The sequence below is a fragment of the Chinchilla lanigera genome, unplaced genomic scaffold, assembly GCF_000276665.1.
Source record: "Chinchilla lanigera isolate Chin_1 unplaced genomic scaffold, ChiLan1.0 scaffold00027, whole genome shotgun sequence".
Classification (NCBI taxonomy): domain Eukaryota; kingdom Metazoa; phylum Chordata; class Mammalia; order Rodentia; family Chinchillidae; genus Chinchilla; species Chinchilla lanigera.
Genome location: NW_004955428.1, coordinates 1007740 through 1033112, shown reverse-complemented (window position 1 = coordinate 1033112; position 25373 = coordinate 1007740). Strand labels below are relative to the sequence as shown.

The 25373-nt window shown below is 37.3% G+C and overlaps 2 protein-coding genes and 1 long non-coding RNA gene across 7 annotated transcripts in view; 1 reads left to right on the top strand and 2 right to left on the bottom strand.

Moving 5' to 3' along the window:
* The window catches only part of Abce1 (ATP-binding cassette, sub-family E (OABP), member 1), a 28994-nt gene extending 25790 nt beyond the window's left edge, over window positions 1-3204 (bottom strand). Inside the window, exon 1 of the mRNA XM_005386633.2 lies at window positions 3083-3204. The gene's annotated coding sequence lies outside the window, so the exon portion shown is untranslated. The remainder of the gene's footprint in view (window positions 1-3082) is intronic.
* A 90-nt stretch (window positions 3205-3294) lies between these two features.
* The window catches only part of Anapc10 (anaphase promoting complex subunit 10), an 84581-nt gene continuing 62502 nt past the window's right edge, over window positions 3295-25373 (top strand). For 2 of the 4 annotated variants that reach the window (XM_005386639.2, XM_013515276.1), the window contains exons 1-3: window positions 3295-3399; window positions 4204-4330; window positions 23020-23110. In XM_005386639.2, the coding sequence (XP_005386696.1) occupies window positions 4216-4330; window positions 23020-23110 (206 nt within the window). In that variant the 5' untranslated portion in view covers window positions 3295-3399; window positions 4204-4215. Of the gene's footprint in view, window positions 3440-4203; window positions 4331-23019; window positions 23111-25373 lie in introns of all 4 variants that reach the window. The other 2 variants (XM_005386637.2, XM_005386638.2) reach the window with 2 other exon arrangements.
* The window catches only part of LOC106148763, a 65264-nt gene continuing 57028 nt past the window's right edge, over window positions 17138-25373 (bottom strand). The window contains exons 2-3 of one of the 2 annotated variants that reach the window (XR_001234435.1): window positions 21181-21346; window positions 17138-18519 (exon numbers count right to left, since the gene is read on the bottom strand). This is a non-coding gene — a long non-coding RNA (uncharacterized LOC106148763). The remainder of the gene's footprint in view (window positions 18520-21180; window positions 21347-25373) is intronic. The other variant, XR_001234434.1, reaches the window with a different exon arrangement.

The window sequence follows — 25373 nt, the reverse complement described above, 5'->3', positions numbered from 1 at the left end:
GTTGGTCTTAAACTCATAGCTATCTTCCTGCCTCAGCCTCCCGAGTATTGGGATTATAGGTGTGCATACCATGCCCAGCCTCAAACTCTCAAATTTTGATTTCTAGTGAGGACACCTCTCTCTGGGACCCTGAACATACACACACATTTACCTAGCTATAAAACACTTCATCTGGTCCTCAGAGGTGGTGTTGAGATCCCACACCTGAGGCTGACATCACATCTAGGCCACCCTATTAAAAACCTGCCTGAGTCCTCACAAGAAGTCCAAGTGCAAGTTGGGACAGTTCTTTGGGAACTGTCTCATACATGTGTTCTGAGACCTTGTAATTAACAGGCCACGCCTACTTCCACAGTCAGCTTTGCCATGCCCTAATCTCCTATGTCAGTTTCTAGGTTTACTCTGTCCTGAACAAAGAATAGGTCAAGACGAGCACAAATGGTAGCAGAGTTTCACTAAAGGTAAGAAAATAACAGGTGCTGCAGAGTGAATCTGCACTAAAAGTAGGAACTTTCTGATCTGGTCTCCAACTATTCTAGGTCTTGTTCTATTGGCACCAGCCATACTCGCTCCCTACTGTCCCTAGCACATGTCAGATATGTCCTTATTCTGGGGTCTTGGCAGTTTTTTTTCCTTTTGTCCGTAACATTTTTCTTGCTAGAGAATAATATAGGTTAGTCCTTCAAGTTTTTATTGTTTCTTAGGGAGTCTTCTGTACACCCAACTTAAAATACCCCCATCTGCCTTTTTATTCCCCTTTCTTGCTTTATTTTTCTCCTTATCACTGTGATATTTCATACATATATGTACTATATAGACATACACACACAAATTTATCACACGTATCTATGTATTCTCTCTCTACATTTTTCTCCTTCTCAAATAGAATGTACTCCATCATCACAAAAAAGGAAATTTAAATTTTGTTCAGTAAAGTAACTACATCAGTGCCTAGTATATACTAGGAGCAAAAACATTTCTGTTAGATGAATAAGAAAATGAATTTAAATATAGTATATAATTTTCTTCTAGGTTATAACCTCCAGAGTTTTGCATGTTACAAGTATTTTAATAGTGACAGTTTTCCACTAAACTATATGCTGAAATAAAAGAATCATCCAGAGGAAACTATATAGTTCTACAAGAAACAAAACTATGTTAACATATGGGTTCACTTTTACTGGACACTATGCATTCAATTTAAATGCTGAGTGTCTTTCTATAAATTACCTGGTGGTGAATTCTAGCAGGGAATACATCTTTTATAATGAAAAAATGAAACTCCTATTAATTTACTAAAACATTTCATTCAAGTTTTCAAACTTCTAAAAATTAAGAGACTTGTAAAAAGATGTTTATGGAGGAATAAAAATTACCAAAGGTCACTCAAAAATGGATTCATTTCAAAAGTAGTGAAAAATTATAATGCAGTTAAGAAAAATGAATATGGATTCTTTGTAAAACTGTTAAGTAACCATGTACATACTGTTAGTTCAATTATTTTAATTATCTTCAAAGATTAGGGAAAAAGAACTCCTTACTTTCTTTTTCATTAGAAAATCTTTAGAAGAGTGAAGCTTGCTGGGAAGATTACATGAACAGATTCGTAGCAATAAAAAGGGATTTTAAAATATTTTAGATCTGAAGACAAGCTGTATAAAACAGGTACTCGGTGTCATCTCTAAGCTGAGAGGAAAAATAAAAAGTGAGATATACACACAGAAAGCATTTAGTCTAACATCAAAATCATCAGAATATTGCATAAAAGCATTTAAAGACTGCTGTTACCTAATAATGCTTGCTGTCACACGAAATGGTCTAACCTATGCTTACTGCTGATTCTGACTCTTATAAACCATAATAAGTTGGGAGAGGTGCACCACTTTCATTTTAGTGGATCCCCTCCCTCTGCTAATTATTAAATGTTCTTCTAAAAAAATAAAGTATAAGGGAACGAAGTTTTTAATTAAAAATAAAACCCAAAACACCTTTTAGATTAAATACAGCTAAAAGCCTTTCGTTGCACTGAAAGCACTGCTGGTAGGTGGCTGGTACAGAATGAATCTTCTCAGCATACAGGACTAATGACTCCAACATAAATGCCACAATCATCACTCTCTGGCTAGCAGTGTGGTTGGAAAGAGGGTAAAAATAAAACAAGTTGTTCTGACAGTTATTCCTTAGTAATCGATTTACTGTCAAAAAGGAGCAAGTTAACTTATGCAGTTCATGGCTGTGAGGACTCAGCCTTGTTCATCATTCATTCACAACAAATACTAAGTGCGTATAATGTACAAAATTCTGAATTCAAATCCAATGATATCTTGAGTAAAGACATTACCCTCGATCTCAAAAAGTTCAAGATATTATAAAAGAAAACAACGATGAAGTCACCAAGGGAAAGCGTGCGGAGTGTCATCAAACTGACCCCCAGAGCTGTAAGAATGTCAACTGGGAGACCGCTTGGGACAACTCCAATCACAGCCAAGTACACGCCGCTTTATGAGAAAATCAGAGCGACGTCTGCCCATCATTTCTATAAAGCCTGGGTGCGAACTAGGAGGATTCGACTTCATGGCGGCAAGATGCCATGACTCACTCCACAATCACCGAAAGGTAGAAGAAAAACCACAGCTTCCCCACGATCAAATACGCATGTGCGACAGGATACTCGTTTTACTGTAAGAGGAGCCCAGGAGTCTGGAGGATGCTCTAGGTTGTGCAAGTGCCTTCCTCTCCAGTGAGTTAGCTCCGGGGCTGGGGCAGGGGAGAGGGAGTGGAAGGTGTACGGGTTCGATCTGGGGCGATGGCTCCCGAGCACCATCCTCGCAGCGCAGGCTGGGGATGAACAGCAGCCCCGAGCGCCAGCATGGTGAGAGGAAGCGCGAGAAGCCCGCGAGTCCCGGGCGCCGCCCGCGCTCTGGCGGTTCCAGCTGTCCCGCCGGTGCCGGCTGCCACGCGCCGCTGCGGTCTGCCGCCGCTACCTCAGGCCTATCCCCAGGCTTTTGGAGAACATCACTACAGTCCTTCCAAAGTGGCAGGTGGCAGCTAGAGGCCACAGCCCTCCCGCCTACTCACTTACCTGGAGAAAATGATCTCCCTGCGGTGGGAGCACAGAGGCCACAGGAACTCTTGCCTTCAAGTCTCAGTCACACAGCGTGTTGTACAGCCACCGGCCAAAATGGCGGTGCCCAGTCGCCGCCTCGCGCAAGCCATAGGGCGTAGTGCGCGTGCGCGATGGAGCGCGAGGCGGAGCCCTAGAGGTAGACGCCTGTATCTGACGTCATTGTGCTGCGACTCTCAAATACGTCATCAGGGAAGCCAGGTTGTGCTAAGGAGCTGAGTGGGAGTGGCGCGGAACTGCGGAGGCCGGGGAGTACCTGAGACGCAGTGGAAGCTGTAAGTGCGCTTTCCTCCAACATAGAGAGGGCCCCCCATAGTAAGTACAAGCCTTCTCCCCAGTTTCAACCTCTTATACTCGCGGTCTCCTCAGGGCTTGTGGCCCAGAAGTGGAGCCGGAGTTATTCCGGTACACCCGGGGGGTGAGGCAGGACCATCAGAGCGTGTCCTGACGGTGCTCCCGGTGGCGTTCTGTCTTTGACCTCGGTTCTCTGTGTTGTGTGGTCAGTTCTTCGAGACCAGGAATCTCATCTTCTCCGAGCTCTGTGTTTTATCCACTTGGTGGCGTCTAGTCCCAAGCCCGACAGTTGAATGCTGCCCCAACGTAGAGATGGTTGCATTATTTTCAGTTTGTGATGACGGCTACGGGCTTACTTTATGGCTGGACCTATTTATCTTTTTATTCACTAAATAAATTACTCGTTGAGCATTTAAGTCTCAGGCCTTTGTGAAGCTTACAATCCATTGTCTCTACTTTTACTTAATGAGAAGTGTTTGGGTGGCAGTGTGGGAACAATTTAGGATCTAATGGGTAGTGTCAAGGAGATGGTATATAGAACTTGTGGACTTCTTTAGCATTGGAAATAATGTTCTGTAGCAGTAACTGCTCCATCAGTGCAGTTTTACATACCCTTCACTGTCCAAGAAGTATTTTCCACATTTGTCTAGATTTACTAAGATTAACCAAAGATATTAAACAAGCAGTATATGAGCGATACATTTTTCTATTAATTTTTTTTTTTACTTTTTACAGAAAGATACTCAGATCCCAGCATAATGTGCATATTCTTTCTTTCTATATAGAATATTTTAAAAATGACCACACCAAACAAGACACCTCCTGGTGCTGACCCTAAGCAGTTGGAAAGAACTGGAACAGTAAGAGAAATTGGGTCACAAGCTGTTTGGTCGCTGTCATCTTGCAAACCAGGTAAAGCAAAACAATGCCAAAAAACTGTTGATAATAGTTACTTACAGTATCCTTATCCACTGCACTAACTTTAATGTTCCTCCTGTTTAGACGCTTCATTTTAGTTCTGATGAACTGGATTGCCATTTATTATATATCTCTGTGTAATTGCTGTATTTATAGCTAGATGAATTTAACTTCATGGCATAAGGTTCCCCCCCCATCTTTACCGTAATTGAGCTATTTAGTTGAGATTTTTTGACTTCTATTTCTGCAGATAGGATAAGGGAATGGTACCTTTTTTGAGTGATTATACAATGGTACCTTGGCTCATGAACTTCATTCTTTCCATAATTCTGTTCACAAATCAATTCAAATTTTCCCATAAGATCAACGTTGAACCTAACCAGTGAATTTGATTCAGTCCTTGTCCAATTTAGTTTGCGACCAGAATCGTGGAAAGGAATAAGTTTGTGAGGCAAGGTACCACTGTACATCCCAAAAGAAGTTTTTTACTTTGATTTGGGTAGAATCTTTTTCTCTTAAACATGTGAATGCTATTTCATTATCCTCTTTCCATATTGAGGGTAGGAAGGCCTATGCCTGTCTCTTTTTTTTCTAAATAACTTGCTTTTCCTGGAAGCATCTAAGATTTTTCTTTTTATTCTTGGAGTTCAAGGGTTTTGGTAGGATGTGCCAGGGCAGGATATATATTTATCTTTTCTGGTCTATCCTATAGTTTGGTAGGTATTTTCATTCTGTAGACTCAAGTTCAGCTGAATTTCCTTAGCTTGAGGAACTTAAGTTACATATTAGCTTAGTAGTCATCTTTCTTTCAGAAACTTCTACTGGTTATACATTAAGAACCTTGTAGCTGTCTTGCCATCCAAACCTCTTTTGTTTCCCTTAAGATTCCCTTCTCTCTTCTTATGGGTAGTTTATTAAAGAAGTATAATTTACATAGAATAAAACTCATCCTTTTTCAGTGGATTTTAGCAAAAAATTATTAACATAATTATCGCTACAATCAAATATAGAACATTTCCATCTTCCCCAAGGTTCCTGCGCCTTTCTGAGCCCTTGACAGCTTTTTATTTGTTTTGAGTCCATTTGATTTTGCCTTTTCCAGAATGTCAGTATAAATATTATCATACAGACTTTGGGTTCTGGCCTCTTTCACTTAGTGTAACTTCATTTGTGAGTTCTGCTCTTGCATGTATCAGTGTTTTTCCCTTTTTCATCAGTTTGTTGCACTGTATGAATATGACCACGGTTTATCTATTCATCAGTTAACCAATACTTTAATTTGCAGTAGCCACCTTCTAAAATAGTCACCAGTGGTACCTTTCAATATGCATGCCCTTTTGTAGTCCTCTCCCACATTGTGACCAGCAGAGTATGACAAAAGTAACATATGCAGTTTATGAGACTAGGTTATAAAAGACATTGTAGTGCTGCTTGCTCTTGATTGGATCACTCACTCTGGGGGTAATGAACTCAACATGCTTTGAGGAAACAAGTGGTCCAATGGAAAGATTTGGTGAGAAACTATGGCCTATCAGTACCAGTGACAAGCTGAGTCCTCTTGTTAACAAGAGTAAGCCATCTTAGAATACATTCTCTGTCTCCAGTCGAGCCTTCAAATAACTGCGTCTGTAGGGATTTAGCTTGACATGACTGTAGCCATCTTGAATTGTAATTGCCAAAATTGTCCCTGGTTGGTTTTCCTTGTACAGTTTCCCAGCAAACAATAAATAAACAAAACCATTAACGTGATATGTAGAGTGTTAGGACCCAGAGCTGGTGCCATCAGTGCCAAGAATGTGCCTGACATCTTTGATATTAGATTTCAGGTACTTTACAGTTTGAATGAAGTCACTTTTGTCCCCATTGTTATATAATCCCCTTGTACCTTAAATTGTGGGGATCCACCTGTCTTGTTGCTGTCCTAGACATGATGCTTCTATATATAAGAGTACCAAAGAAATTTCATTCCGTGTAATCCTGGATCTATCTGCCTTTTGTTCAGTCACACATTACTGTGTGGCTGGTTCTCATATACATACTTAAGTTCAGCTTTATCTTTACTAATTTTTCTGCCTGATGGTTCTGTCAATAACTGCTAGAGAGGTGTTGACATCCTCAGTTATAATAGGACTTGTCTATTTTGTACAGTTCTATCAGTTTTTTCTCAGGTACCTCGATATTCTGTTGTTAGGTGCATATATACTTAGGATTATTAAATCTTCTTGGAGAATTGACACCATTTTTATAATGCCCTGATAACTTTCTTTTCTTGAAAATTCTGCTTTGTCTGGAATTAAAATAGCTACTTCAGCTTCTTTTGATTAGTGATAGATCTTTCTCCATCTCTTTACTTTTTAAATTGTCTTTGTCTTTATATGTAAAATAGTTTCTGGTAGAAAACGTAGTTGTGCCTTGTTTTTAAAATTCACTGTCTCTATCTTTCAATTCTTTCTGAAAATTTTCTTTTTAAAATTTAACGAGGCAGGTCTACTGGTGATAGATTTCTCCAAGTTTTGTTTGTCTGAAAAAGTCCTTGTTTCTTCTTCCATTTCGAGGAAAAATTTTTAAAGGGTTCGTCCCTCCCTCCATCTTTCCTTCTTTATTGAACACAGGCCCCTCTCACTGAGCTACATCCCAGTCCTTTTGTGTTTTTAATTTTGAGACAGTGTCTCAATAAGTTTCCCATGCTGGGCTGAAACCTGCAGTCCTTCTGGTTTAGCCTCCCAGAGGAGTGGGATTACAGATGTGCACCACAATGCCTAGATTGTTTTTCATTATAACATTTCAAGTATTTCAGACTCATACTGCTTTCTGAAGAGAAGTCTGATGTAATTTTTATCCTTATTCTTGTATGTAAGGAGGTTTCTTTTTGCAAAATTCTCTCTTTCTCTGTTTTTTTTTTTTTGAGGTAAGGTCTCACTATATAGTTCAATTCAGGTGGGCCTTGACCTCCCTGTGTAGCCCAGGCAGTGATGCTCCTGCCTCAGCCTTCTGAGTGCTAGGATTATAGGCATGCACCACCAAACCTGGTTTCTCTTTGTTTTTGATTTTTGACGGTTTGGTATGATAGAGCTAGCTGTAGATATTTTGGTATTTATCATGTTTGATGTTCTCTGAGCTTTTTGGATCTATGATTTGATGTTTTGTCATTAATTTTAGGAAATTCCAAGCCATTCTTATTTCAAATCTTTTGTGTTCCTTTCTTTCATTCTTTTCATATATGCATATGTGTGTATACATATATATGTATGTATTTATTTATTTTGTGGTACTGGGGATTAAATCCAGTGCCTTTTTTTTAATTTTTATTTTAAAGAGAATAGTACAAAAAAAGAACAATAGCAAAATACAAACAAAACAAAGCAAAGACATTAAAAATGATACAGGGTTTCAAACCATATGATAGGCATTAACAGTGGTTGTTATAATACATATTGTTATCTTCAATGAAGTTGCTCAGATTACCAGATGTGAGAATAGAAGATTGATCAAATCATTAAAAGGGAATAAGAAAATAATAATTTAAAAGAACATTAGAGACAATACATAGTTTCACTAGACATGATTTTAGGAATTCACCAATGGTTGTTATACTGCAAATTATTGTCATGACATAAGTTGCTCAGATTACCAGATATAAGCGTGCAAAATTGGTCAAACTATATAAAAGAGAAAACTTTTAATCATTAACTGTTTGTACTAAGCTACATCTCCAACCTTTTTTTATTTTTATTTTGAGACACTGTCTCACTAAGTTGCTAATTTGCCCTAGGTGGCTGACTTGAGATGCTCCTGCTTCAGCCCCCAGAGTGCTTTAACTTTTGATATTTAATTATGTGTTCTTGATACTTTCTATAATTGCTGTATCTGAGGAGTTGAGGTCTAAATCCTCCAGTGTCTTTGTTTCCTCTTTTCTCTTTGGGTTTCCATAGAAACATCTTAGATGGAGTCTGACCCTACAGTTCTTCATTTGTAATTCCCTGGTGTTACATATATAGGAGCCTGCTGATATGTAATAAGTTGGTGGGAGTGTAGAAGTGCTCTGCAAGTATATGGCTAGGTTTCAGTTTTTTTGGGGGGCCCATGTCTCTGCCTCTGACTTTCACAAGTGTTTGTTAACTACTTCCCCCAGTAGGTAAAACAAAGAGGGTACAGAAAAGTAGAGTTGAATATTTCCCTTTAATTAGACTGTGCAAAATAGTTTTCCTCAAAGTATGGATTTTTATAACACAATGCTCTGGCTGTATTTTTGCATTATTACTTTCCTCATTCTTTTGCAGAGAGTATGGGGGCTTTTCCTTGAATCTTTATCCAGAAACCTGGTCGAGTTCCTTTTTTTTTATTATATATATTTTTTATTAGAACATGTTTGCAGTACACACTGATTACATTTATTGTGCGGAATTTGTACCTGTACATAATACATCTTAACTCTTTATTGTGCTCTTCCTCTCCTATCTCTTCCTGCTTTCTCAAACTCTTGATCCTCTTCCCATTTGAAAAAGCTCTATTTCCATTTTTTTATTCTTTTTTTAAAATATTTTTTCCTTTTTTACCCCTCCATCTCTTCTTTCCCTTCCCATTTGAAGAATATCTCCCTGCTTTCTATTACCTATTCTTTCTTTTGCTCTTTATTTGTATGATGGGTTTCACATATAAGAGAAACCATACAGTATTTAAACTTGTGTATCTGATTTATTTCAGTTAACATTGTCGTCTTAAGGTATATCCATTTATCTATAGATGTTTCAAGTTTATGCTTCTTTATGGCAGATTAGTACTACTGTGTAAAAATATCACATTTTCTTTGTCCATTCATCTGTTGATGGACATGTAAGCTGTTTCCAAGATTTAACTATTATGAATTGTGCTGCTGTAAACATGGGTATGTATGTGTGTATGTATATATATGTATCACTGTAATATGATGACTTAAATCTTTTAGGAAGAGTTCTAGAAGGGAATAGCTGGGTCAAATTGGAATTTCTTGTTTTAGTTTTTGAAAAATCTCCATATTGATTTCCATGATAGTTGTACTACTTTACATTCCCACAAACAATGTCAAAGGGTTCCTTTCTTCCTGCAGCCTCACCAGCATTTGTTATTATTTAGTTTCTTGAGGAAAGCCACTTTCCAGAGTGAGATAGAACCTCAATGTTGTTTTAATTTGCATTTCACTAATAACCAGGGATGTTGAACATTTTTCATGTATTTATTGGCCATTTATACTGTTTCTGAGAAGTGTGTTCACTTTGGATACCAATATTTTGATGGAGTTTTTATTTGGGAAGTCTAATTTTTTTGAGTTCTTTATACATTTTAGGTGTTAGTGCTATGTTTGAGAAATAGCTACCAAAATTTTTTTACCATTCTGTAGGTTATCTCTGTTGATTGTTTCCTTTGATTTGCAGAGCTTTTTAATTTGATATGATCACACTTGTTGATTCACAGTATTATTTCTTGTGCCATTGGAGTTCTGTTCAGAAAGTCTTTTCCTACATTTGTATCTTCAAGAGTTTTAAATTTTATATTCCACCCAATTAAGTGTTTCTGGTTTTCTGGGGTTTTTTTGGGTGCTGGGATTTGAACTCAGGACCTTGTGCTTGCCAGGCAGGTGCTGTACCGCTGAGCTATATCCCTGGCCCAAGTGGTTCTGTTTTAACATTTATATCTTTGATCCATTTTGATTTTAGTTTAGTACATGGTGAGATATGATTGTAGGCTCAGTCTTCCTCATGTGAATATGGAATTTTCCCAGTACTATTTATAAAGAGGATGTCTTTCCTCCAGTGTACAATTTTGGCCCCTTTGTCAAAGATCAAATAGTTGAATTTACCTAGGGTTGTTTCTGTTTATTCTATTCTGTTTTGTTGATCTACATTTCTATTTTTGTGCCTGTAACATGCTGTTTTTATTACCATAGCTTTGTAATGTAACTTCATATGTGGAATTGCAATGTCTCCAGCTTTGTTATTACCCAGAATTGCTTTGTTATTCTGGGTCTCTTCTGGTTTCATATGAATTTTTGTATAGTATTCTCTAGATCTGTAAGGAATACTGTTGCTATTTTGATTGAAATTGCCTTAAATCTATATATCAGTTTCAGAAGAAGCCATTTTGACTATATTGATTCTACCTATCCAGAACATTTTTGGATGTCCTCTTCAATCTCCTTTTTCAGAATGATGTAATTGTTGTAGAGCTTTTTACTACCTTGGTTAGATTAATTCCTAAGTATTTTATTTTTCTTGATGCTACTATGATGGGTATTGTTTTCCTAATTTGTTCCTCAGTGAGTTTATTTTTTAGTGTATAGGACTGCTATTGCTTTTTGAATAATTTTGTATCCTGCTACATTGCTGAATTTAGTTACTAATTCTAGGAGTCTTTTTCTGGAATTATATAGTGGAACTGAGTAGAAGATCATGTTATCTGCAAATAATGATACTTTGACTTCTTCCTTTCCTGTGATATCCCCTTTGTTTCTTTCTCTTGCCAGATTGCTCTGGATAATGTTTTGAGGACTATGTTAAATGTGAGTGGTTATAGTAGACATCCTTGACTTCTTCCTGATCTTGGAAAGCTTTCAGATTTTCCTCATTTAATCTGATGTTGGCAGAAGATTTGTCATAAATAACTTTTATCAGATTGAGATAAGGTCGTTCTATATAGTAAGTCTCTGATCTATAAATGAGTTCCATTCTGGGAGAATATTCATTAGTCAGGTTCAAAGTGAGTCTTACACTGTATTTTCAATTTGTTTCCATGGTTATTGCTCTGCGCTTCCTTACAGTTCCCTCCACATCACTCGTGCTTTTTCTTTTACTTCCATACATCTTGGGTTCTGATTGAGCACTGTACTACTGTATACTGTCACACTGTACAGTAAGCACACAGCAGCACAACTGACAATGTATGGCAGACAGATGAGCTACTTTGGCAATTTGTTCACATCTGTGAATGTTCCTAATGCAAGGTCTGTTTGTGTTTGTGAAAGTTTGCAACTTGAATGTTGGTTAAGTTGTACCTATTTTCTTCAGGGTTTTGATCATGAGTGGATGTTCAGTTTTGTCAAAGTTTTTCTGCATCTGTTGAGATGATCATGTGATTTTTGTCCTTGCTTCTGTTTATGTGATAAATTACATTTACCATGTTGAACCACCTTTGCATCCCTGGGATGAAACCTACTTGGTCATGGTGTATGATCTTTTTGATGGTTTATTGCATTCTGTTTGCCTCTATCTTGTTGAGGGTTTTTACATTTATGTTTATTAGAGAGATTTGCTTGTAACTCTCTTTTCTGGTTAGGTTCTTCTCTGGTTTTAGAATCAGTAATGTTAGCTTCCAAGAATGGAATACTCCTTCCCTTTTAGTTTCATTCAAGAGTTGAGTTTAGTTTTGTTTTGTTTTTTTTTTTTTTTTTTATTTTAAAGAGTAAAAGAAGGATAATATAATAATAGGGGGTCTTACCAAATTACACACAAAGTGGTAGGAAATTATCAATGGTTATTGTTTTACATATTGTTATCTACAAAATAGTTTGGAGATACAAATAGACAAATAATAGTGAGTTAGAGACAAAAGAGGTAGGAGATTATCAAGAGTTGTTGTAGTATACTTTGGTATCTTCAAAGTGGCTTCTAAAGAAAATAAATAGAGCTATACATGAGTGACCTATTGAAAAATCATGAACTCTTCTCAATGGTTGTTGTAAGAAACACATAATAATAAACATACATCCATTTATGAAATAGGATAGGAACATTACAAACTTTACACAGTTATGGATAGATTAGTAGGAAAATATCAATGGCTGCTGTAATGAATGGTGGTATCTTCAAAGTGGTTTCTCAGGAAGACAGAGATATGCAAGATGGATCTAATAAGTAGTTACAGCCTAAAGGTTGTCAAAAATAGCATATTACCTCCTCACCAGTGACTCCTTTCACTGAGGTATGATGGCTGTAAGGAAGGCCAGGATTGAAAAGAAGGACCGAGAGACTTGCACCTGTGTCTAGCACCAGGCTGTTTTCTTGTTCCTCCATAGTCATGATTACCCAGGACTCCTCGATGGAGATGACAGTCTGGCCAGAGGGAGAAGGCAGACCATGCCCCAAGCCCTCTCATTCCTGTTGGACTAACTGGTAGCATGGGTCTGAGCTCTGGGGCCTCCACCTCAGAGGGCAGACTGATCTCCAATGGTCTCCTTTGCATCCAGGGCATGGCCCATGGGGCCTCTTAGGGCAGTTCCTCTTGAGGTGGCCCAGCTTTTAACAGTGGTAGCAGATGAATGCAGTTGTCGAGTTCTTCTTGGGGCCCTGGGAATCAGACCTGGGATCTGTTTCTCTTAGTGGTGCAGCAAAAGCAGCTGCTTTTTCTTGGTCTCTTTGTTTTCTCTCCTTGGCCTCCTCCTCATCATGGCTATAGAATACTGAGGAGGCAATTCTTACTAACATCTCAAGTGAGCTGTCTGGGATGAGAGCCATTGTTTGTAGCTTTTTCTCTCCAGCTTCCCATTGCTTTGGGACCTCACAACCAGTTAGTTTCCTCTCCCCAACTGTCAGTACAGGCAGCAGGAATCTTGCTGCAGACCTCTCCAGAGCTCCACCACAGCCTGAACTGTCAGGGGAAGAATGGCTTCCAATGAGTCTCCGCAGGTTTTGTGCAAGGTCCTCCTGGTTTACAGGTTCCAAACGGCTTTCATGAACACAGTCCAGAGGACCTCTGACTCCTCGGGCTTAGTCTGTATTTTCATGTTCTCTGAGTCCTTGTTCAGCAGCTGCTCCTCCGCTGGCTCTGGACCTTTCTGGTTCTCAGTGGCAGGAGCAAGAGTGTCCCGTTGTATGGCATGTATTTAAAGAGTGTCCCGTTGTATAGCATGTTGTTCAAAGTTTGAATGATTCACACACGTCCATGGGTGGGCATCTGCAGTTGTTGCATGGTGCGCCAATTGTGTCACTGTTTGTCTGTGTCATGATAGATCTCAATTGAGCGGTGGCGGCTGGCCTAAGGGCCGGTGCGCAAGAGCGCTTGCCGCCGCATGGCTCCCCATGCGCCGGGGACCCTCCCTCCGGAAGCCCATGAGGCAGGAAGCTAGCCAGCCAGAAGACGGGTGCTCCCCGCCCGTGGCTCCCTGTGCTCTGGAAGCCCTCCTTCCGGGGCCTACGAGGCAGGGAGTGAGCCGCCGGTCCAAAGACCAGTGCTCCCCGCCCAAGGCTCCCCGTGCGCCGGGGGCCCTCCCTCCGGGAGCCCACGAGGCAGGAACAGTTTAGTTTCATTCTATCTTGCCTGTAGTTCTTATAGAATTCCATAGTGAATCCATCAGATATTGGGCTTTTCTTAGTGGGTTTTTTTTTTTATTACTGCTTCAATTTAATTGCCTGTTACTGGATTATTCAGGAATTCTAAGTTTTTTTTGGTTCAGTTTTGGTAATTCAAATATGTCTATCTAGGAATCTTTCAATTTCTTCTGAGTTCTCCAATTTTTTGGCATACAGGTTTGTGAAGTAGTTATAATACTGTGGATTTTGGCAGTCGCTGTTACGATTTCACCTTCATTTCTAATTGATTGATTTGTGTCTTTCCTTTTTTTAAATATAAGATTGGCTAAGGATTTGCCTATTTTGCTTATTCTTTCAAAGAGTGAGCTCTCTGATTCATTGATTCTTTACTTTTTGGGTTTTTGAGACAGGGTCTCGCTTTGTAGCCCAGGCTGTAGTCCAGGCTGGCGTCAAATTTGTGGTGATCCTCCTGCCTCAGGTCCTGAATACTGAGATTGTAGGCATATGCCACCATACCCAGCAGATTCATTGATTATTTGTACTTTTTTGTTGTTGTTTTGCTTTTTTTTCTTTTGTCTTTTTGAGACAGGGTCTCACTATGCAGTTCAGGCTTGTTTGAACTCACTTTGTAGCCCAGGCTGGCCTTGAACTTGCAAGGATCCTCTTGCCTCAGCCTCCAGAGTGCTGGGATTACAGGCATGTGCCACCATGCCTGGCTGTATTTTTTCTAAATTTCTATTTAATTGATTTTTACTCTGATCTTTTAAATTTCCTTCTTTGTACTTGCTGTGGATTTGGATTATTCTTGTTTCTCTAGGACCTTGAGGTGCATCATAAGGTTATTTATTTGGGCTCGCTCCGTTTTTCTGATGTGGACATTCACAGCTATAAACTTAACCTCTTAGGACTGCTTTCATTGTGTCCTATAAGTTCTGGTATGTTGTACTGGTATTACCATTTAATTTTAAGAGCTGTCTTTTTCCTTAATTTCTTTTGTGACCCACTGATTATTAAAAGTGTGTTGCTTAACTTCCACACATTTGCATAATTTGTATGATTTATTTTGCTGCTGATTTCTAGTTTCACTGTCCTATCATCTGATAATGTGCATGGTAAAATTTCAGTTCTTTTGCATTTATGTAAGCATGCTTTATTTGTGAATATGTTACCTATTCAGAAAGTTCCACATACTGCTAAGAAGAATGTGTATTCTGTTGGTTGCCTATTAAGTCCATTTGTTTGAAGGTTTAGTTCAATTCTGATTATTACTTTGTTGATGTTTTGTTTAGTTGATCTATTTGAGATAGTGGTATGAGGTCCCTACTCTAATTATGATGATATTTATCTGATCTTTTATTTCCATTAGTGTTTGTGGTATGAAGTTGGGTGCACTGTTGTTTGGTGCATATATTTTTTGGGTGGAGGTGGGTAGTGGGAATCAAACTCAAGGCCTCACACTTGCCAGGCAGGTATTGTGACCGCTGAGCTACTTCCTCGGCCCCATATATGTTTACAATTGTTACCTCTTCTTGTTGAATGTTGAATGGTTCCCCTAACCAATATGTAGGGTCCTTCTTTGCCTCTTCTGATCAGTTTTGGCTTAAAGTGCTATGTGTCCGAAAATAAGATAGCTGCTCCTGCTTGTTTTTAGATTCCTATTATGTGAAATATTGTTTTCCATGCTTTGACTTTTAGTTTATGAATTATTAGGTTAAGTGTGTTTCTTGTATATAACATATTGTTGAATCTTATTCCTTGATCCATTTTGCTAATCTGTGTTTTTTGGTTTTGAATTGAGACCCTTCACATTGATGGTTATAACTGAGGGATATTGATTTATTCCTATTATGGTATTATTTTACTGTTCCTGATTCCCTTTCTTTCCCTGCTCACCCTGCATTGTTCGTCATTTGATTGGGCCATGTGGCATTGTTAGCTTCATTGTCTTTCTTTTAGGATATCCTTTAGAATTTAGTGGAGTGCTCATTGGGTGGTCATGAATTTCTTTAGGTATTATCTTACAAATATCTTATTTCTTCATCAATTTTGCAAGACAGTTTTGCAGGCTATCAATCTGTATTGGAAGGTATTTTCTTTTAGGGCTTGAAATACTTCACTCCCAGCTCTCCTTGACTTTGAGGTTTGTGTTGAGAAGTCTGCTGTAATTTTGATAGGTTTTCCTTTATAAGCAATTCATTGCTTTTCTCTAACAGCTTTTAAAATTTTGTTCTTTTTTTATTTGTAATTTGACTATGATGTGTCTTGTTCTTTTCTGATCATGCTATTTGGGGTTGTATATGCCTCACTTAATGTGTATGTTACTCTTTTTCCATATTTGGAATGTTTTCTGCTCTTACTGTGTAATTAGGTAAATGTAACTGAAAAAAAAAACAAAGAAAAGCATAAATAATTAAAAAAATAGAGAGTAAACTAATGGGAAATAAGGAAAAATAGCAAGGGAACAAATTAAAAGAGTAAGGAAAGAAAAGAAAAGAAAGGTGCACCTTGTCAAACAAATAAAGACAGATAATATTGATACAAAAAAGGGGAAAAGGATAATGGAAGCTAAAACTCCAAACACTACCGTAACCGCCAACAACAACAAAACCCCTCAGAACTCAATAAAGAAATAAAACAGGGTCAAAAGAGGAAAGAAGTCTGGCATGGTGGCACACGCCTGTAATCCCTGCACTCAGGAGGCTGAAACTGGAGAATCACTGCAAGTTCAAGGCAGCCTGTGTTACATAGTGAGTTCAAGGCCAGTCTGGACTATATAATGAGATCTTGTCTCCAAAATATCCAAAAAAAAGATGAAAGGCAATTCCTGATACCAAAAGAAAAAAAAAAAGAAGAAGAAGAAAGAAACAAAAATTCCTATGTATTTCCAAATGAGTGACTTACTACCAGGGCCTGCATTCTTTGGAGTCTAGCGAGTCGCATTCTTCTCTGCCCCACTTTATAGCCTGTGAGTTTGTGAAGGGACTCCCTGTGCTCAAGAGGTTCCTCTCTCTATGACACCTACTCTGTAGCAACTGTACAAGCTAAGATTCATCTTCACTCACAGTGGTCCATGGGGAAGCTATAGGGTTAATACTATCCCTTAGTTATTGCTGGCTGATCAGGTCTGCAATCTCCTGAATGAGTGTACAGTGAAGGCTAAATAAAAAGAGGCAAATGGAGTGATTTCAGGGGCTCCAGGAGGATCAAAGCCCTCTCACATAATTCAAGATTCTCTCAGGGCGAAGACCATGACCTCTGGGTTGCCTATATTTATTTGGTTATCAGAAGAAAGGAGAAGAGTACTCAAGAAAGGCAGAACCACTCAAGGTCTTCTCTACGTAAGGTATGAAGTTAATCCACTGAAGAACGAGATGCCTGAGGCTATCGTCTTCAGGTAGTTGACATCTGATCTAGGTGTCCTTGGCTGTGATCTTGTCTTGTCCTTTGAGACTTCGTGGCTTCATCCACCACTACAGGTTCTAGTAGGGATTAGTGACTCACGGAGGTTCACTTACTATGAGTCTGCCATCTCCAGATAAGGAGCCTAGGCCTTGGATAGATTCACAAGTGAACATGAAAAGCCAAGTGATTAATTTAAATCTTGCTCAGGTCTTTGTAGTGGTCTCCAGGAAGGAAGCAATCAAACCACTGGTTTCCTCTGGGTGTAGGCAGTATGGTGGGGGCTTAAGCAGGCTGCTGGATTCAGTGCCATCACTTTTGGATCTAGCCCCCTCTGAAAGCCAGATCTTGCCTCCCACCACAGAACATAGGCCATCCTTCCTGGCCTGAACTTGAACTTCTTAGGGGACTTGGGGGGATTTGTCTAGCTCACGTTCTCCCAGTCTGTCTCTGGCCGTCCCTCATCCAGTCACTGTAGTAGGGAAACAGTTCAGTCCTGGAGTGAAACTGTGGTGTTTCATCACTCAGTTTTGCACCATCAACCCTTCCCAAAATGGCACATAATTAAATTTTCCCTGGCAATATGGCGGGCTATGTACTGGATTGTTTTTCAGGGCTATTCCATTGTGAAGAAGCCACTCTCCAGGTAAAGCCCCAAACTGATTTTTTTATTTATACCAGCTGTGGGCTTTTCTTGTGGCTAGTGTTTTTCACTGAAGCAGCCAACTCTTTCAGGCAGGCTTACCTTTTCTCTGGCATATGACCTCTTCTTTGATCAGGTCAGTTTGATCATCACCTGTCTAGCCCTGTGCTATGGGGATCAAAGGTGTAGAGCCTGTTAGCAGCTGGAAGTTGAAAGTTTGAAGCCCGTGGAAGGTAGAGTCCTTTCTTGCGCTGCACAGGCAAGTTCCTCAAACCTGGAAGAGCTTCCAGCTCATGGAAGTGTGGAGCCCTTCCTTAGTCTGGGTTTCCAGAGTTTTTTTTCTCTCAAACCAGTCTATACTCCTTCTCTGTAATTAGTTAGTTACTCTTTAAATTTATTAGCAGTTACTGATTCCAGTGGTGATTTCTGCTCTTTATAAGCAGTGATTCTGTTTTTGTCTTCTCTGCAGTTTTTTAACTGATGTTTTCCCTGTGACTTCAATTCTCTGTGGTACCTAAGAATAGTTGATTCTCAGTTTGTTTAACATATTCTTGAGTCTTGCTGTTCTTGTTTATGTTTTAATTAGGAGTTCTTTACTATGCTGTACTTGATGTACTTATTGATGCAGTTAGATTTAAACCTATCATCTTTTTTTTTGTCCTTGTTTTTTTGAGATGGGATATATGCAGTTTAGGCTGGCCTTGAACTCACTATGTAGCCCCAGATGGCCTTGTACTTGCGGTAATTCTCCTACTTTATCCTCCCAGGTGCTGGGATTATAAGTGTGTGCCAACATGCCCAGTTAGATCTACTGTCTTGTAGTTTGTTTTCGCTTAATCATCTTCATGGAGATGTTCATTCTACATGGTGGAATGAGAGTAAGAGTTGACTAAATATATAACGACAAGGGGAACAGAATAGTATGTACAAAGAAAGATGTGCAGCTCAGACAAAACATGGCTCATTTAAAAAATTACAAGTTCTAATTAATAACACCATAATCTAAGGAAATGGCATTGATAAAGCTAGATAATTAGGTAGAAGCTTGACTATAGAGGGCTTTCTTAAACAGTTCATACTTCATTGGATGAGTAGTATGAGCCATCTAAAAAGTTTTAAGTAGTGAAGTAAAACAATCAGGGTTTGTTCACATTTAAGAAAAGGAGAGGAAGGATTTTGAAGTGAGGCAAGATTAGAAGTAAAATAATGAGGAGAAATGTATGGTAAGAAGTGTTGTAAGGGAGAATTTTACTAAAGTTTCAAAATGTTAATGTCAGTCTGAGTGGTATAAATGTACTTGCCCTCATACAGGATGATAGCACATAGCTTTACAAAATATATCTTTAGAAATACTCGTTTAATCTTTCACATAGATTAAAGTTGGAATGTATTTAGTAGATTCAGCCTAATTGAACACACATCACAAAACAGTTCCACAATTCAGCACATTTGTCAGTCTGTGCCCAAGAGACTGGAAAAATTAAAAGTCACATTTGGTGACTACCTATAGTATAACATGATCTTAGAATGATATAGTAATTTCATTTCCTAAGCAGCAAATTCATACCATGATGAAAAGCAAAATTTGAGGAAAAATAGATACATCTTCTTGGATTAGCTCTACTTTTGATACAAAGTAAGGCATTCCATATGGTTGTATTTTGTGAACATGTATTCTATTTTATCTATATCTTTTATAAAGACATTGCTTTTATGAGTACATTTTGATAGGCCTAATGGGATGACTTGAGTTTTTTTATAAAAACTCATTAAATTTTGATTTAAATTTATGCTATAACTGGCAAAGATGGTCATTGAATGAAAGACTTTCTGACTTGAATGGTTGTATGATTTGGAGAAAATTAAATAGCAAAATAATAGAATAGAATGTAAATTTGAATAGGAAGCTACTTTAGATTGTGTGATCAAGGAAAACCTCTTTCAGAAGTAAATTTTGCATTGCGATGTAAGTGTTGAGAGTAATTCATGGTGCAAAGATCTTCAGAGAAGAAACTTCTGACGCTGGGAACTGGTAATTCAAGGTCTAAACTCATCTCTAGTGAGGGCACTGTGGCTGTTATATAGTAGAGAAGCTGTGAGAGAGACTGCTGCATTCAGAAGGGGCCAAGTAGTGTATAGGGAGTGGTCTTTCTTTATAATCACTCAGTGAGAGCTAACTCACTTTAAGAGACCAGCATTAATCCCTTTGAGTGATTAACCACCCAATACTAGGCCCTACCTCTTAACAGTTCTACTGCCATACCACCACCATATTAAAGACCAGATCTCCAGCACATGAAGCTATGGTAGACAAACCACATCCAAATAATAGCAGAAGCTAAGAGAAGACTAACTTTCGTAAGTTAGTTAATTCTTCTCTTTACTATAGCTATTATATTGGACAGTGTAGATTTAAGTTATACAGTATTTATTTATTTATTTATTTATTTGGTTTTTCTCCGGTACCGGGAACTGAACTCACGACCTTGCGCTTGCCAGGCAGGCGCTTTTGCCGCTGAGCTAAATCCCCAGCTCCTAAGTTATACAGTATTAAAAAATCCTAATTTTTACATTTGAAGAAGTTTTTCTTTGAAGAAATAGAAAACTATTTTTTAAACATTTCCCCATGACTGCTTTTATTCAGAGCGTTTCTGCTAGCAACATGTGTTACCCTGATGGCTTTCTCTCTCCCTTGTGGTAAAGAACTTATCTAAAGACCCTGATCTTATATTTTCTTGATCTTGTGACTTACATACTAAAAAGCCACAGCAGGTTTGAATATTTTTCAAGGTAATTTATAATCCTTACCTTAGTGCATAAGGGTCTGTATGATCTGCTTTTTTGTGTGTTTCTACTCATTTCCTTTTCTATACCTTAATTGCCAAAAGGACCTACTATTGTTTGCCATACATGCCATTTATCTTGATTCATGCTATTACAAGTTTCTGTCAGCCAAGTGCTCTTTAAGATTACCTTTCTACCTCTTTAGCTAGATAACAAGTGCTTCAGAATCAATATAAAAGTCATTATCTCTGAGAAAACCTCTTATCCACTAGTACGTTCAGTGTAGGTAAGAGGTGCAAATTCAATCAGGATTCAAATCTCAGACATATTTTTTTTTAACATGGAACAAAAAGAGAATTAATACCCATAATAGAAAAAGTTAAAATTCAATTGAAAGTTAAAGTCCATTAGAAATATAAGGAGTAAAAGTAGGCATTTTATATGAGAAGAACTATAGCTAACTAATAAAAGCATGAAATATTTATCACTTGTCAGGTTAGTAAATATTTAAAAGAGTGATTGCATTTTAGCATGACCACATAGTCTGTCCAATAGAAATATCATACAGACAGCATATACAATTAAAACCTGTTTAGCAGCCACAGTAAAAAAAGCAACAGGTGCTATCATTTTGTTTCAAAATGCCAAAAATGTCCCTTCAACATTGTATTAATTAGAGTTCACAAAAGGAACAGCAATAATATATTTATAATAAAAGACTTGTTAGGTAAACTTACAACATTAGAAGAGGAAGAGTCCCAGTGGCTGTTTGCACATCAGAGAGCCAGAGGGTGCAGTAGCAGTTGAAGGTCGAAGGCCAGGAAGCTCGCTTCAGTCACTGGTGTGAGTCTGTGTTGGAAAGCCAAAGAGTCTGCATTGGAAAGCTGGAGTCTGCCCTGGAAGCTTGAAGGAGATGGAGACCATTTTTCAAAGGCAGTGGTGAAGACTAGAGCTCCTCCAATGCAAAGGGACAAGACTTCTTCTTTCTATTTTTACTTTGTCCAGGCTATAAGCCTGTTGGTTGTTGCCATCCACATCTAGAGTGGGTCTTCCCTTCTCAGTTTGGAGCCTACATGTCAGTTGTCCAGATACATATAATCTCTATGTATCTCTGGGCTATTCTTACACAAGTCAAGTTAACATACCACAATTAATCATCACAAACATGTAATCAGTATAGTAACTGAATAGATATTTAGATTTTCTCATACTAAGTCTTCAAAATCTGGTATAAAATTTCAGAGCATCTGAATTTCACTAGCTATGGACAGAAGATAGATGTTCCTATATACTGTTAATGAGGAAGCATTTTGAGGGAGAATTTGGCAGTGTTTGTCAAGTTAAAAATTCAAATAACCTGGATTCCATTCCTAGCAGTCCATTCTCAAAATTGTAACATGAATAAAGATTATAGATAGGTATTTAGTATAGTATTGTTTATTATGTTAAAAAACACTGAAAACTAACTAAATACCCTATAGGGATTTGGTTAAATAATTGTGATATTTCTAGACAGTGGTTATATTATATAGACTTCAAAAATGTGGAAGCTGTTTATGTTGAGATATTGTATGTTAGTAAATATTAAATGATTTAATATATATGGAATGATTAGAATATGTCTGGCTCATTAAATGTAGTATCATTGTTTACATTAATTATTATAATTGTGAATTTACTTATGGAATAATCTTCCAGCTGTGGTAAGTGGCAAAAGAACACAATAAGGAGAAAATTATATAGTATGCCACCATTTGTGTTGAGAAAGGGGGAGAAAAGAAAATACATGTCCTTGCTTGTATACATGCAGTGCCTGTAAAAGGATAGGCAAGAAACCAATTAACACATTATATTTGGAGAGGAGAACAAGATAGTAAGTAGATAACTTTTCACCAGGTTCTTTTTTGTACCTTTTCAATTTTATCCATAATAAATATATTACTCAAATAGTGAAATAGTAAATTAAATCCATTCTCTTGACTTATTTTGGAAAAATCTATTTGTTACTATTCTGTCTCATTTCTAGGATTAGTATGAATTGTTGTGGTTTTAATCAGGAAAAAACCCACAAGATAGTTCATTTTCAATTAGGCAGAATGGCTAGAGGATATAGGATACTGGGTAAATTTAATTTTGACTAAGCAGAAGCACTATGTTTCAAAATGTTTTTGGGAAGTATTTTCACTCATCCATTTTCTTCTTGTAATGCCATGTTAAACTTTCAGAATCTTTATTTTCAAAGATATTACAGAATGTAGAGATTGCTGTTATAGTCAGCTTGTAAAAGATACGAGAAATTATTTGAATACATACAGAATTTAGCATATATATTCTTGAAGCTTTTTTTTTCAAAGCCAACAACCACAAGAAGTTAGTTGTAATGATAAGTTATGTGTGCTAGTGGTATTTCTTAAGAATTGAGATCTGGATTAAAAAATGGTAGAATTCTGGTTGTTTCATATTTCTCATACTCTTTTGTTAATCAAAATTTCTGGACAAATATATATGGTAATTTTATGTTTTGATTGTACATCTCTCTTACAATGGGAATTTATTGTCATTTTTGGTATTTTTAGGATTTGGAGTGGATCAGTTACGAGATGACAATCTAGAAACTTATTGGCAATCAGATGGCTCCCAGCCTCATTTAGTGAATATTCAGTTCAGGTAATAAATTTTTGAAATTGTCAACTAATGAGTGGATAGGGACATCTATTTCATTTATGTAAAATTTAAAGAAATACAGAAATTAAATGAAATATACCTAACTCTGCTTTTAAACTCTAAGACTAGTTTTTGCTCAACTAGATTACAAGCATTTTAAGTTTTATGAATTTCTTGTGGTACTTTGTATAGTTCCTTTATGTAGTTTCTTAAATATATTCTCCAATATGATTTATTTTTAGAAGATACTTTTAGAAAAATATATTTTGCTTAGGACCTAATACAGTGCCTTAATGTATTCCATCATGGAAATGTGGAGTGATGATGTTAAGTTCTTCAGCTATGGAGTATTTATGTTACTTCTCAATTTGGGCTACCATTTAGAAAAAAATTATTTTAACTTAGAACCTCTAAGGACATTTTCAGCTTAAAAATGCTTCATTTTTTGGAGAAAGGAAAGCAACTGCGTCTTTATCAATTGATCTGAAATTTTTTTTTTTTTTTTTGAGAAAAGTTCTTACTATGTAGTTCAGACTGGTCTTGAACTCACTCACCATGTAGCTTAAGTTGGCCTTGATCTCACAGTGATCATCCTACCTTAGCCTCCTGAGTGCTGGGATTATAGGCGTGCGCCATCACATTTAGAAACTATTTTGAATTTATTGACATACATGGAAACTAGTTAATTGGTTATCTTGCTTCACTTATATAATGTATTTTAGTATTCTGTTGCCTTTTATTTTTATTTTTTTATTGTCCTAGAGTACAGATCAGCAAATTAATACAGCCAGGTAGTAAACATTTCAATCCTTATGTGCTTTTTTTCTTCCCGTGCACGTAAAACTCTCTGTGGAAGGGCAATGGGCAAACAGATAATAATAAAAATAGGTCATACTGACTACACTTATTGAGCATTTATTGTCAGGTATTATATTATCTGATTGAGAGCTTAAATTTAATATTTAATAGGGTTATAAATATGTATCATTTTTGTAATCCATTTAACAATTTTTTTGAATGTGTGTTCTATCTTTTTTTTTTCATTTTGCACTTAAAGAAACTGAGACTGAGAAAAATTAAATAAATTCCTCAGGTTCTATGCTGAGGAGTTATGGAGTTAGAATTTGATTCCAGCTGGTTTGACTTCAAAGGCTGGGCTTGTGATTAGTACTCTGAGCTGCTTCAGAACAAAGGTGTAGCTGGTCTCTTTAAAATAGTCAGGAACTCGAGGTCTTTCATTAATTCAGCCCTTGTCCCCAGTAAGGAAGCTAAGGCTTTGAGGAAGACATTTTTTTTAGTGTGCTCTTTTTTTTTTAAAGAGAAAAAAAGCAGTGAAAACGATGATACAGTTTCAAATCAAGATAATAGGTTAACAGTGGTTAATACATTGCTTATTGTTATCTTCAAAGTAGTTGCTCAGATTGTAAGATACAGGTATGAAAGATTAGTCAAACAATATAAGCACAAACCGCTCTTTTCAATGAATTAATAAAAATTAGTAATATATTTATCTTAGCTATCTTGTGTATATATATTTCTTTTCTCCTTTCTTTCTTTTCTCCTTTTCCCATCCCAGTTCTTTCATTTTGAGCAGTTTCTTCCCCTTTCACAATATCTGTTGTATGTTTTGAATCATATTTATTCTTTCAGCTTTTTACACTAGGGAGACAATACAATGTTTACACATGCAAGTCTGATTTATTTCAGTTATGAGTATGGTCTCAAGTTGCATCCATTTACCTATAAAAGCCTTTGAGTTTATCCTTCTTTATAGCTGAAGGCAGTCCTAGGCAACAAAAGCAAAGCAGGAGGCGTCACAATCCCTGACTTGAAATTATACTACAAAGCTACTGTGATAAAATCAGCATGGTGCTGGCAAAAAAAAACAGACCTGAGGATCCGTGGAACAGATTAGAAGATGCAGACATGTAAGGGACCCCTCCCAATACAGACACACTACAAACACACTCAGCCACCTTATCTTTGACAAAGGGGCCAGACATGCTCACTGAAAGAAAGATAGCATCTTTAATAAATGGTACTGGAGGAAGACATTTTTAAATAAGTATTTTAGAAAGGGAAATTGGTTAAGAATTTTGAAATACAATTACAAAGAAGTATGTTAAAACTTTTTTCTTCATAAGTCATTTCAGAATAAGTTGCCTTATCTTTCACATCTGTGGAATACTTTAGTATGTCATTTCTATAACAATATTTTCTTCTATATGACCTAAGATACACCCTTCAAAATAATAATAATAATAAT